We start from the raw sequence: 14967 nt of genomic DNA on the forward strand, positions 1-14967 counted from the left end.
GCACTACAATAGCAGGAACTGCAAGGAACTTGCAAGTACCACTCATTCACTGCCATTGAAACTTTAATGGTGACTGAACAAGTGAGTCTTTAACCAAGAACTACCTGTACAGTTTACTATGTAATCTTATGAGAAGCAACATAGTAAACTATTGGAGGAACAGAAAACAATATTACTGTTTGTTCTCCTCTTGCTAATTGTTTTTTTTAAATCTCAGTATGTCTCATATTCACATAATATCCAACTTGGATGCAATCCTAAATATCTATGGAACAACAATATGCTTCTGCTATTTTGGCAAATTAAAGCTTTGTGAGCTATAAAGCCTTTTGTGGTTTGACACCTGCAAATCTGATGGATTGCTTACTTCAATCAAAATTGGCCCTACTTATTAAATCATCTCAGGAGAAGCTATTTTTAACTTCCCACTTTTGGAGAAGTAAAAGGAACCGAGGCCAGGTCTTGCTGCCTTTTAGCAGCAGCAGCAGCAGCTCTCTGGAACGGCCTCCTATTAGAGCGCAGTCTGACCTGTCCATGAGACATTCAAGGAAGATGCTGAAGACCAAGCTGTTCTGAAAAGCATTTTAGTTAAGACTCAGTCATCTTTGCCTTTCTTACTGACTGACTGGATGGGAAGAGGAGTTGTTTGTTTTAAACATTTGTTTAAAATGTTTATTTTAACTTTTAAAATATAACTTTAATTTTGCCTATATTGCGTAAACTATCAGAAAGTCAATTCTTACCATAGTGAGACATAAATGCAATCAACAATATCACATGAACGAGAGAGAAAGAGAGAGAGAATAAATGTATCTTACTACATGTGTTAAAGGTGCTTACTTGGATAGGTTCAGGAGCTAAACTTTTTCTCTGCTGAGCTGATTTCTCCATGGCTTCGCTCAAGGACTCTGCATACTTCATCATTGCCTTCAGCTGAGAGTCAGTTAGCACCCACAACAAGTCATCAAGGAGGAACATGAGCTTAGATGCCACCACATTGCAATCCTTTGTCTGGCTCATAAACAGAAAAAGATCAGTACGCTGTCTGAAAGGGTTGTTATTTATTCCCAAGAATAAGCAGCTTCATTGGGTAGCATCTTTAAATTATTTTTCCCATAAACTAGCAAATGGGCTGATTCCTAAATAATCTCCGAACACAATTAAATATATCACTTTTATTTGAAAAAGAAAGGAACAATCAATATTTCCCAGTACTTTAAACAAAATGCATTGTATGATTTTTCAACATGTATTTATAGAATAAACTGGCTTCCTTAATAATGTGAGTTAAGAATACAAAATTTTTAAAAGATGCATGGTATAAACTGCTGTTCCAAAAAAAGTCTGGGAAATACAAGAAAAATTGACCAGAGTGGCTGTAAATATGAAACAAGCGCTCAGGTAAGAAGTTATACTTCATATTACTTGGAAGACTACCACTATATCCTAAGCATTTAATGGAGGCCTTCCTCTCAACCCTTTAACAACTATTTAAAACCTATTAAAACTTAGTTTAACAAGTTTCTGTTCAGACCCTTTTTAAAACAACATATAGTCAAGAACTACCTGTATATCATATATCAAATCCTTTTTTTTTGCTAAAAATCAAGGATCTGAAATTTTTCATTAATAAAATAATTCTAACTTGTGCAACTGGGAGCTTCACACTTTGCAACTGGAATATATTATTCAAATTTACATTTAAAAAAAAATCTTCTGTTTTTCTGTTTTCTGAACTCCAGAGCAGCTGGGGAAAGATATATTCCATTGTTTTATCTTATTATGGGTTAGCTGGGAATTCTTAATGTACATATCAAAATATATTATGCATATTACCCAAACTCTAGTTATATTAATAATTCTACCCAATAATACTTTTCAGCAAAATATATACTCACCTTCCTCTTAAGTGATATTTGGATTTTGCCCTGGTTAGTAATAAGTCTTAGAGGGGTAGTGAGGGGATCTTGTTCTCCATTTTCTGTAGCATCAGCTTCTATTCGAAGAGTCTGCCAGGTGAGTTCTTTAAATGTTAAAACCTATCCAGAGGGAAGCAAGGGATACAAAATAAAAAAAAAGTTCCTAAAGTTGTCTAACGTAATGTTGTAAATTATAGATTAGGAAACAGGCAATTTAAGAAAGAACAAAAAATTACAAGCAGCTTAGTTTATTTCAAAATGGTTGTGGCAAACTACAGAAATCAAAAAAGATCTGCAGAGCAACGAAAAACATAACTAAATGTTAAAATCTTTGCAAGTCTACAGAAAGCATTCCAAATATAAGGACACCTGTTTATGGGCCTACCTCTCCCTTATGTGAATCAGTGATTCGGGTAAAGCGAAGATCACTTTGCTGCCAGGTGGGGTTGACACTATATCCTTGAAGCTGCCATAATTCAAATGATGCATGGAAGGCCTTGGAGTGTATCTTGATGGTAATTGAATTGACAATAATGTACATACCTTCCACAACCTTCTCTGCAAATCCATATTCACTGTAGAGAAGGAAATAATTTTTAATGGAGTATAATGCTTTAGCTCATCTTAAACATTAAAGCATGTAACTCGGAAATGTGCTAGGCTTATGCAGTTATATTTTTTCTAGGTCAGGACAGATAGCTAGATTGTTTTCTTTCAATTTTATTAGTTACAATTTTAAAAAAAATCATTAAAAATATTAAACATCTTCATACGTCTACAAACAAATAAACTTTGCTTGTCTCATGAAGCCGATAACAAAAGAAGCAAGAACCATATGGCTTGTTTTTAAAAAATCTTCTTTGCTATAATTAATGCTTCAAGCAAACACAAAGCACATTATAAATTGCATGGCTTTTGTTAAATATTGGTCCCAAAATGACAGTGTGCTATGGTCCCAGCTTTAGTACAGCTGTGACATATCTTATGTATGTAAATTTTATTTTTCTTTTCAAAAAGACAATTCCAGAGCCATAAAATAGAATGCTTTCTTTTACATCATTCTTTCTTCTTCAGCAGCTCAAAACGAAACAAAACAAAAGTCAACAAGATTTATTTTACTGCCCATCCAACATCTGGGAAAATTAACTGTAATCTGGGTTCCATCCATATAATAGATGCTGCTCTTAGTTGCACTTTATTAGGAAAATATGAGAGTAGCTACAAGAGGAAGATATCAAGAAAAAAAAATTTGAAGGAGGAATCTTTGATATTTATAGGCTTCAAATTAACATGCATAACAAGGCAATCAAAGTCCATCTTATTTTAAGTGTGAAACGTGTTTTAAAAAGATGAGCCTTTGATTGTCTGGTCGCAGCTGCCATTTTTAACCCTGTTAAAAACCCGCCACCGACACCACTGCAACACAGTACCATTTGAACTAGAAAAACAAAGGTTGCACCCCATGCCTGGAGTCTCGAATTCCTAGCTGAAAAAAAGCACACTAAGAAAAAATTAGAAGCAGAATTTACCTCTGTCCTGAAGCAACAGCAATGGGAGACTGTCCATTGGGTGGCCTGGGCTCTTCACATGTTCGCATCTCCACTTCAACTTTATCCAAATACTGTGAAACAACAAAGAGAAAAACATGGAGAAATGGAATGAAAGTACATGGAAGGAACTAGGAGAAAACAAGGTGAAATTAAAAAATACTAGGGGGTTAAACAATAAGAATTCTTTCCTAATCTAGTTACTGGGTTACACTTCATATTAATAGTGATGAAGTTTGTTTTTCTTAGCCAAGCCTATAAATGGAGTAAATATTTTGGGATTAGCTACTGACTAGACTGTGGTTTAGCTTGGCATGACGTGTGAACAGAATTAATTGTAAGCTCCTGGTAGATTTCTGGTTTACTTTTCTGCCTTAATGTAGCTTCTAATGAATCCACAAAGGTGCAAAGCACAGTTATAAAGAAAACCATTGAATAAACCAATTAGGAATTTGTCAAAATAAATAATTAAGTTCACTTGTGAGCATAACCTTTAGTCGTTCAACAAAACAGTTTGCCAACCCTAACCGAGAATGTGATTTGTATTTTTGACTGATTTTGATGTGTAAAACTATCAACTTATAATTTGTTAGCAGTAAAAAATGCTAGCCTGGTTTAACATCGGTAAAAGTAATATTGTGTACCTTTTTACCTTACCTTTTTCTCACTAGTTTTAAGCTATTTAGGATTGTTTCATATGCTGAAGTTTTCAACATGTTATATTTATTTAGAAATACATATACTGTCCCCCACACTAATATATATCACTACTGTTACTATCCAAAAACATCTAGCATAAATTAGAAGCCAACCAAGTTTCACATCCTCAAAAATCACCCCCAACTAAAGCAATGACAAAGACTGTCATATGGGACCTGAAAAAAGAAGGCCCTTTAAATTAAGTCATTAATAACATAAAAATAACTTTGCTGAATCAGGCCAAGGCCCATCTTAGTTCAGCATTTTGTTTCTCACAGCAGCCAAACAAGTTTCTCTGGCTTGCTCACAATCAGGAGACGAAGACACATGTCTCTTGCCACTGTTCCCTTGCAACATGTATTTGGAGACATACTGTCTCCAATATGAATAGCTCTCATTAGACTTCTTCCCTATTAATTTTCTAACCTTCTTTTGAAGTCATCTAGTTTAGCAATCATTACCATATTGGTGGTAATAAATTGCAGATTAATTATGAAAATATATAAAGAACTTTATCTGTTCTAAATCTGAACATTTTAATCAACCCAAACAATGCCATTGGCCTAATTTTCTTTCAAACGTTTTTCAAATTCATTCCCACAATAAGCATATAGTGAGTCTACTCATATATACAATATCAGATGTAGCTTAGGACAGCAGAATAATACATGTAAAATATTATCAATTCACATTTTTTACAGGAGTATGTGGCAGGGTTTCCACCCAAAACTGGATTCTTATGATGGCAAAAAAGGCTTACAAACACAATGCTGAAAACCTAAGAGAAGCATCGGTGTATTTTACACCTTAATTACTTCCAATATTTATATGTTCATCACAGAAATTACACAGAATTATGCTTACAACTATAACGGATCTATATGGAGACCAACAACAGTATTATCCACCCTTATTTTTAGGTTTAAAAATGAATGCTTTTTAAAGACATAAACTAGATTACAAATTCTTACTGACAGATAAACAGGAGATAAACAAGGCCATTACCAGACAGATTGGGTGAGTCTTCAACTTAGTCCACTGGATCTGAAACAACAGAACTAATGTTAAATAAACAGGAAATGCTGCAAGGATTAAATAGGTTTAGGGTGGAACTAACAAGATCAGTTCTAGAAAATATTTGCTCTGAAAAGTAGCATGACAAAATTTGCTGCATGGAATACAGAGTCATTAAAAACAAAACCATTCCTTATTAAATACTCTGCATACAAATCTGCTAAAGGTAATAAAGTAAAATTTTGTGCTGTGGACTTTGATGCTTACTTATACTTTGTCAAACTACATTTAAGACAAATTAAGACATTTAAGCCATCAGTTAGGTGAATTTGATGGCTATGCCTCAAACTGCTACCCTACAAATTCACATTCTAGAACACCTAATTAGTTATGTCCAAATCATAAGGGCTTTGGAGTGCACTGCTCTAAGGAGATATTCAAAACAATATATTATATAAAGCATCTGTGGCCTCTGTCAACACAACAATACACATACAGTTAGTTTTATTATGGTTGCTTGATCAGCAAATAAGAGATTGCTTACGGGATACTATTCACACCAGAGAAAAGTAAGCAGGTGTGAAAAATCTTTATCCCTCCTCAAGCGGTCTTTCTCCCTAGCCTGCCTCTGAAGATCACAAATTATCCTATCAGAATTCTCCTAGTTGTGAAAGCTGGTTTCAGAGGATTAGCTGACCCACCAGTATACTGTAGTGAAGGGCACAAATTAATCACCCGCTTCCCAGTACCAGTGGTGGGTTTCAAAGTTTTTTACTACCAGTTCTGTGGGCGTGGCTTGGTGGCCATGGCAGGGGAAGAATACTGTAAAATATCCATTCCCACCCCACTCCAGGAGAAGGTTACTGCAAAATCCCTATTTCCTTTTGATCACCTGGGACTCTGGAGGCAGAGAATAGATGGGGGCGGGGCCACTCAGAGATGGTATTTACCGGTTCTCCAGAACTGGTCAGAACCTGTTGAAACCCACCTCTGCCTAGTACTAATGAAAGTGCAAAGAAATGTTTGATAAAAATTAATAATGGTCTTAAAAACTATAAACCTAAGTCAAACCTTAGAATGAATTATTATGAATTTCACAAAACACTGGACATGTAATGAAGTTCAGAAAACGTTAACCTTTACAACAGGGATCCGCAACCCCTGGGCCACGGACCAGTACCAGTCCGTGGTCTGTTAGGAGGTGAGCAGGTCACAGTACACAAGCAAGCAAACCTCCCCCCAAAGTCTGTGGAAAACTGGTCCGTGGTGCCAAAAAGATTAGGGACTACTGCTTTAAAAGCTTGCTAAGCACTAAAACTCCAATTAGAGAATAATATTTTAAAATCAGTGAAAGCTAATTTTTATTCTGTTCTTCCCTTTTTTTCAGTACATATGGAATATTTATAATACATTTACCAGTTACTAGTCTTCTTCCAAACAAAGGACAAGATAATTTTGGAAGAAAATATTAGTAAATAAATGCAGTTAATATCCAGGTAAATAACATATGGTGATATAGGCCAAACTGATAACTTATTGCAATGTTCCCCCCCCACCACTGGTTTATATAACAGCAGTGAAAATGAAGATAGCAGAAAACATAAAATATATCCTGTTGCAATCATAATTTTGCTGTTTGTCATGTACATCTTTCCTACACTTACTAAAAGTTGGCTCCTGAGCCCAGTGCATAAGAAATTCTTATGTGCCCTTAAATATCGAGCATAATCATTTATTACTGTAACTTGTTTGAACTTAACTCTGTAAACAAATAAAGTATATTAATTAATCAGCAAGTATATTGACCTTATGTCAGGAAAGAATGCATATAAGAAGCATACAAAGTTACAGAAGCTAAACGAAGAAAAATATACAAACAAAAACAGTTTTTTCATTACCCAAATAGTTTATCTGTGCATGTACTGAACTGAGTAGATAATTCTGATGTTACAAATTAATTTTTTTCCCTAAAATGTTTCAATTATTAATCCTCATCTCAAGAAAACACAGCAGGCAGACTTGATTTTGCTACTCCAGCAGAAAAAGATCAGGCCTATACTATTTTTATTAATAAATCTTTCAATTCATTTTTCATGAAGCTTCTAGCCCTAACACCAATCCTAATGGTGCTTAAATGATTACTTGCTTACATCAACTGAAAAATTAATTTTATTCCCGAAGAAGCCTACAGCATTTTTTTTTCAAGAAGAGAACACTGTGTTCTTTATATTAATGTACAAGTATGACCACAAAATATAATCTCTCTAATTATGCATGAAAGTAAGTGTCAGATATGAAGAACGACTGCAGGATTTGGGTTTGGCTAGTCTAGAGAAAAGAAGGACTAGGGAGAACATGATACTAGTTTATAGTTTATTATATTTATATACCGCCCCCTCTCCCGAGGGACTAGTATTTGAGAGGCTGCCACAAAGAGGAGAGGGTCAAATTATTTTCCAAACACCAGAGGGCAGGACAAGAAACAACAAATGGAAACTGATCAAGGAGAAAAGCACCTGGAATTGAGGAGAAACTTCCTAACAGTGAGAACAATTAACCAGTGGAACAGCTTGCCTTCAGATCTTGTGGGTGCTTCATCACTGGGGTTTTTAAAGAAGAGACTGGACAGTCACTTGTCTGAAATGGTATAGGTCAGTGATGGTGAACCTTTTTGCCATCGTGGCCAGGAGCGGGGGGAGGTCGCGTATGCGCCCTCCCCCGTGCAGAAGCGCGTGACCCTCCCCTGCTCCTGGCACTCGATGGCTCATTTTTCTCTCTCCCCAAGCTCCCAGAGCCTTTCTAGGAGCTTGGGGAGGGCGAAAACAGCCCTTTCCTGTCTCCGGACGGTCTCTGGGGGTGAGTGGGGAAGGCCATTTTTGCCCTCCCCAGGCTCTAGAAAGGCTCTGGAGGCTGGGGAAGAGCAAAAAACGGGCCTTCCCAACGGAAGTTGGCAAATGGGCCATTTCCTGCCTCTGGAGGGGGTCCGAGGGGGTGGAGAAGGCCATTTTCGCTCTCCCCAAGCTCCTAGAAAGGCTCTGGCGGCTGGGGAGAGGGAAAACCGGCCTTCTCCACCCCTCCCCCAGGCCTTTCAGAGGCAGGAAACAGCCTGTTTCCCTACTTCCAGTGGGCCTAGAAGGCCCAAAAAGAAATGGCCCATTTGCCAACTTCTAGTGGGACCAGAAGGCCCGTTTTGCGTGTATGCATACGCGCTGGAGCTGAGCTCACGTGTCCTCCAATATGGCTACGTTTGCCACCTGTGGCACGCGTGCCATAGGTTCACCATGACGGGTATAGGATCTCCTGCTTGAGAGGGGAATGGATTAGAAGACATCCAAAATCGCTTCAAGCTCTATTTTGATTGATACTAAGATGTGAAGCCTAACAGCAAACTGACAATCAATTTAAAGCTGAATGTAATCAGAGTGCTTATGCTATAATTTCTGAAGCATCTGGAATTCAGAACTTGATTTTTTTTTTTTGCTAATTATTATAGCACAGGAATCCCCAACCGGGCCGGGCAAGCAGCAGGCAAGTGCACATGTGCAAAGCTCCCCTCATATGAGCGCAAATGGAGCTGTGACATACCCACCACTCGCATGAAACCATCCCCTTCCCCACCTCTCACTGCGCTGGGCCATCAAGCTAGAAAAGTTGGGGACCACTGCTATAGCAGATCTCAAATGCCTATATCGGAATATCTGTAGAAAAAGTCAGAGGAACTTTACATCCAAATTAAAAAATCAGAAAAATGATTAAGACAGAAAAATACTAAAAATAATATTAATAGTTATGGGAATTTTGGCTTACCCTGATGGAGGCCTTGCTGCAAAAAACTCGAGTAATGGCTAGCCAAGTGGGCAGATCCAGCAAATTCTGCAGAACTTCTTCATCCAGTTCTAGGTTCGTCAACTGCCCCTGCCCTTTGAGAGTGCTCAAGTTGATTTTATCAGGGGAGAGATTCTTTGTAAACCTGTAGTTGATAAAATTGGAGATAAAATTGAATACTTTCATTGATCATAACATTGAATAAAAATTTGGATGATATAGCTTTAAATCACATCCAAGAAGCTGGTGGGATGCCATTATCTTAGTTTCAGCCACAGTTTCATATTCAGGGTGGCTCGGGCTTGGGTTTCTTGACTCTCCTCTTTAATATCTACATGAAATCACTGGATAATGTCATTCGACAGCATGGGGTACAGTATCCGGAGACCAACAGATTAACAGAGTTGGAAGGGACTTTTTAGGTCTTCTAGTCCAAACTCTCCCTCAAGCAGGAGACCCTACACCATTTCTGACAAATGGCAGTCCTGTCTCTTCTTGAAAGCTTCCAGTGATGAAGCTCCCACAACTTCTGAAGGCAACTTCTGTTCCATTGGTTGATATCATCTGTACACTGATTATATGCATTTATAGTTTCAGATAGACAGCTTTTCCTATTGTAGAACAAAGCTAGTATATTTTGCTCTACCACTGAGGTACACATAGACAGAAATTCTTGTATGTATGGAAGATGAAATTACCGCTTTTAATGTATTGCATCATTACCATCTACAATTTTCTTCTAAAATTGGAAATTCATGGAAAGGGATGAGAGATAAACATGCCACTCATCTCAGAAAGTGACTCCGGGTGGGAAACAACATTAAACTAAAATTCAAAACAATTAAAACTCCAAATGCAAAAATTAAAGTACATAGCAACTGAAGAAGGTATCAAAATGAATAGCCACTAATACAGTTGGAAAACAGGCCCCTTCACCCAGTCAGGGTGCCAGTCTTTGTACAGAACCAGGCCTTTAGTGCCTTCCCAAAGGTTAGCAGGGTCAAGCTTATCCTAATCTCTGAAGGGAGAATGGTCCACAAGGCAGGTGCCTACACAGAAAAGGCACACCTCCTAAACACCACCAACTCATATTCCTTAGCCAATGGGACCTGAACCACACCCATCCTCCAGTTGTTTCTCCAGAAAAAACTGGAGAAAGTCCCTCAGGTAACTCAATGTCAAGCCATGAAGGGCTTTAAAAATGCAACCACTACCTTGACTTGCACCTGGCAACCAATACAACTCACAAAATACTGTTTTACATGCACCAAATAACTGGCACCACTAACTTCCATTGGCTCATTGACGGCCATGCTGCAATTCTCTGCACCAGTTGAAGCTTCTGAAAGCTCTTCAAGGGCAATCCCATGTACAAAGTGTTTATTAATCCAGATGTGAGATCACGAGTGACAGCGAAGAAGGCTTCCAGTCCAGAAAGGGCAAAATTAGCGTGCAACCCCAAAGTGTGCAAAGGCCCTCCTAACCATGGTTTGCTTTATGGATAGGAGCCATGAATCTAGGAAGAACCCCAGATTGCATCTGAGGCAGCGCCACCCCATCCAAAGCCAAAGGTAGTAAAAAGCTCCAGGGTCAGAAGTTCCAAACACCAAACACCACTCAGTCGTGCTTTATTGAACCAAAGCCTGTTGTGCCTCATCAAGGCCCCCACAACCTCCAGGCACTGGGATAAGACATCAACAGCATAATTCAGGTGGCCTGGAGCGGAGAAGTAAAGCTGGGTATTATCAGCATACTAGTGATACCTCCCCACACACCATCAGATGACCTTACCCGGCAGCCTCATGTACATGTTAAACAGTTTGAAACTGAGTTAGCTGTCTTCTATAAAGTAACACCACTTCAGCATTTTTCTGCATATCCAATAAAGATGTAACTAGGATTACTGGAAAACTGTTTAAATTTTAGTTAGATTCATCAATAAGTAATCTGCAACTAACTAGGTAACTTTTCAAGAAAATGTTCTATTTATAAAACGTGATTCAGCATCACAATGGGGTGATGAAATAAGGATGTTACCAGCTGCTAAATGTGGTCACACAAACTGTAAAGGGATCATATTCTCCTTTGCACTCTGTTCCATTCTTAAGCACATACCTTAAGCAACATACCTATTCATGCATACCTATTCATCATGCTATTCTGTTTCAAAGTAAATAACATACAGAATGCGAATTAGTAGGCCAAAGAAATTAAACAGAGAGAATTTAAACTAGTTTATAGCTATATATTTTCACACCAATACTATAACTTTCTTCCTTCCAAACAATCCTTGCTTCTATTATCACTTCATACGTAAACTTTTGTTCTTTACATTTTTAATTCCTTTATTTTTGAGGATTTTATCAGTTCTTTCCAACCATAGCTTACTTAGTCTATCTTTCCTCCAACACATTCATTTTCCTTCATATTTTTTTTTGTACCATTCTTTTTATATTATCAAATCATTTCAATCTCTTTTGTATCAATCACTCCCTTTTTCATATGTATTAGATTTTTAAAATCGCCTATATTACTTTATAAGTCAGGGGTGTCAAACTCAAGGCCCGCAGGATGCTTAGATCTGGCCCCTGGGGCTGCCCTGGAAACAATAAAGGACCGGTCCACAGTACCTCTGCCAGAGAAAACAGAGTTTGGGAGTGCGGCCCTCCCAAGCTCCGTTTTCTCTGGCACAGCACTCAGGCCACCACAGGCGCCCTCGACATGAGTGAAGCGGCCCCGACACACCCCCGGCCACACCCACCCGGTCCCCCAAGGTCAAACACAACCCTGATGCGGCCCTCAATGAAATCAAGTTTGACACTCCTGTTATAAGTAATGCAAGGCATACCTAATATTCCTCCCTTCTTCTATTTCCTTCATAACTAACAACCGGTCAGGTGGGTTGGACTAAGAGACAGTGATTGGCCCAAAGTCACTCGCTAGCTTTCATGCCTAACACAAGACTAGAACTCACAAGCTCCTGATTTCTAGAGCAGCACCTTAACCACTGCCCCAAATTGGATGTTAAGAAACAACATCAAGGTAAATTAATACTTATTGTTTTAGTCTAATTTTATTCATGTATTACATTCCTGATTACATATCTGCATATATTACGAACTTTCATGTATACAACCAAATCATCCCTCACGTAACCACAAGCTTTCTTTAATCATATATGTACAACAGTGGTGGGTTGCCTCTGGTTCGGACCAGTTCTATAGAACCAGTAGTAAAATTGGAGGGAGGCTCCGCCCACCACCCCTGATGTCATCAGAACACTTCTGCGCATGCGCAGAAGAACACACGGCCCTGTTGTGAACCAGTAGTAAAGGTAAGTAGAACCCGCCCCTGATGTACAAACATTAAACAACTTAGGGGAACATACAGATTTTTATTTCATTGTTCAAATATTGATTATTCCTTACACATGCTTTATTTTCATCGTATTATCACATTCAGCAGCCAACCTTAAATTCTATATTCATGCAAAACACCCCATAATTCAAGTCTATTTGCCTTATTATGATTTATTTAAATTAACAAACATGCAATAATTTTTCACATTCATACATTTCATAAATACCTGCTGAAAAGCAAAATCTGGACTGTAAATCCTCTGTCTGGCATAAAACTGAACTGCATTTCCCAAATTTTACTGTATTCCTATACTCCTTCTATCAGAATCCCAACAATTTCCCATGCATACTTAACAAATTATCTCATGTCACCAGGGTAATAGAACAGAAAAAAATGACATACTTCTTCCAGATCTGCCACTGCCTCTTGCAGACATTCATAGAAAAATAAATTTGGTTATGCTGACAAAGCTTTTATTAATGACATGACAAACCAGATTTATAGCTTAATTCGAAAAGAACAAATTAACATCTGCTGCATTTTTCACACTAAAGAGGCTCCTTGTTATGTTGTCTCTCATTCTATAAATCTTTGAAACAGTGGTGGGTTGCTACCAGTTCACCAGTAATGGCGGTGGCAGGACCCAGACGCTTCTGTGCATGCGCAGAAGTGTCAAGCAAGTGCGTGCCCACAAGTGAACCGGTAGCGATGGGTTTTGAAACCCGTCCCTGCTTTGAAAGCAATTTATATACAGCCCCCTTCTCAGTAATAACTCTAGTTGGCAAACAGAGGATTAAAACTAAGGACAATACAATTGGCAAAAATAACACCACCTCATACAATAAGAAGACATATTTCGGAGGTCAATCCATTTTTAATCAATAAATAAAGTATTAACACATAAACAAGTTCCCTAAATAGGTGTCCTGCAAATAATCTGGCATCGTCCACATAGAGCTTTATACTCAATAAGCAGCATCTTGAATAAAACTTGAAACTGTTCTGGAAACCATTAGTTCTTACAACGCAGAGGTGTTACATGACTTTATTGAAGAATATCCAAAAGTGCCATGCCTCTGAATTCTGGACCAGTTGCAGTTTCTAAACACTCTTCACAGGCAGCCCCATGTAAAGCACATTACAATAATCCAAACAGGGATAAATAGGGCATGAGCTACTTTGAGTATGACCTCGCAATCCACAAATAGGTACAACTGGCACACAAGCTAAACCTGTGCAGAGGCTCTTTTAAGCATGGCTGCCACCTGTTCTTTCAGTAAGTGACACGATTCAATAAAGATTCCCAAATTGCACACCATCTCTATCTGAAGGAAGGCAATCCTATTCAAAACTTAAGCAATGCGCTGCCAGATTGGACTCAGGGCCCATCTAGCCCAACAGTCTGTTCTCAGAGTGGCCAATTAACTGCAAAAAGAAGCCCACTAATCTCCTAGTTTTCCAGACTACCAGAGTGATCTGTGTCCCTGATCCCCTTGGAGACTGCCTCCAATGTGTTGTGTTTTACTGCAGCTCAGAACTTTCAGTTGTTGAAATTCCAGTTTTCCATTCCCAGCAAAATGAAGGTTCACAACCAAGCATCCAGTCTCTAACCCTCCATAATGTTGTACAAACTCCCAAAAGTCCTGCACAGCAGATCCTGGTGCCATTTTGTTTTTGTTTTTTTGTTTTTTTTGTTTTTTGTTTTTGCTTTAATTTATATGCCGCCCTTCTCTGGAGACTCAGGGCAGCTTACAATGCGTTAAGCAATAGCCTTCATACTTTTGTATATTTATACAAAGTCAGCTTATTGCCCCCACAATCTGGGTCCTCATTTCATCTACCTTTGAAAGGATGGAAGGCTGAGTCAACCTTGAGCCTGGTGAGATTTGAACTTGCAGTAATTGCAAGCAGCAGATGTTAATAACAGTGTTTTAGTCCACTGTACTACAGGCTCTATTTTGAAGCAGTATGTTGGTTCAGCAAGAATCAACAACACAACAAGCAACAATCTTTTAAACAGCCTGCCTTTTCTTTCTCTCTTACTGACAGAAAAATGTTATGTCTAGCTCTCAAGCCCATCAGGCAGTCCAGAGTTTTCAAAATTAATTGAAAGAGATTATACTGTAATCAAAATCACACAAACTTTGTGTGTAGAGTTTAAGCAATTACAGTGATGACAGAAATTTAATTCCAGCATCTGAAAACTAACATTCAAACGCAATATATATTTATAGCTACCTTGAGGATCACAGCCAGATTATGAATTAAATAATTTGATAGCATAACTGGATTTTGAAATCATGAATCATAAGGCTTGTTAGAAACCTAACTGATCCCATAGAACTGATTTCCCATTTCCTAATTAATGTGAATTATTTCATGCATTTGTAGAATGCTGTATTAGTTTTAGTTACATTGACCTGGCAAATAAACCACTAAGAGTTTGAGTTTTTTGAAAGCAAGAAATAATTTCTCAAACAGCATGTATATCTCTCTGTTCACAGACTCCCGAACCATTGGCACTAGGCCATTTCTGCCAATAAATTGAATACATTTACACTAAAGTTGCTCTTCCAGATTCTCAGTCACTATTTTTAGTTTTC

At 38.1% G+C, this 14967-nt stretch overlaps 1 protein-coding gene across 10 annotated transcripts in view; it reads right to left on the reverse strand.

Moving 5' to 3' along the window:
- Positions 1-14967, reverse strand: part of BLTP3A (bridge-like lipid transfer protein family member 3A) — a 55666-nt gene that overhangs the window by 29240 nt on the left and 11459 nt on the right. For 7 of the 10 annotated variants that reach the window (XR_015733479.1, XR_015733477.1, XR_015733478.1 and 4 more), the window contains exons 2-7: positions 8987-9149; positions 5171-5209; positions 3449-3540; positions 2305-2494; positions 1899-2039; positions 841-1011 (exon numbers count right to left, since the gene is read on the reverse strand). Coding sequence is in view for 7 of the 10 variants with exons in the window: in XM_034414614.2 (XP_034270505.2) it covers positions 841-1011; positions 1899-2039; positions 2305-2494; positions 3449-3540; positions 5171-5209; positions 8987-9149 (796 nt within the window). In the remaining 3 variants the exon portion in view is untranslated. The remainder of the gene's footprint in view (positions 1-840; positions 1012-1898; positions 2040-2304; positions 2495-3448; positions 3541-5170; positions 5210-8986; positions 9150-14967) is intronic. The other 3 variants (XM_087891030.1, XM_087891031.1, XM_087891028.1) reach the window with 3 other exon arrangements.

This window comes from Pantherophis guttatus, chromosome 3, assembly GCF_059756535.1.
Source record: "Pantherophis guttatus breed Tessera chromosome 3, ASM5975653v1, whole genome shotgun sequence".
NCBI classification, from domain to species: domain Eukaryota; kingdom Metazoa; phylum Chordata; class Lepidosauria; order Squamata; family Colubridae; genus Pantherophis; species Pantherophis guttatus.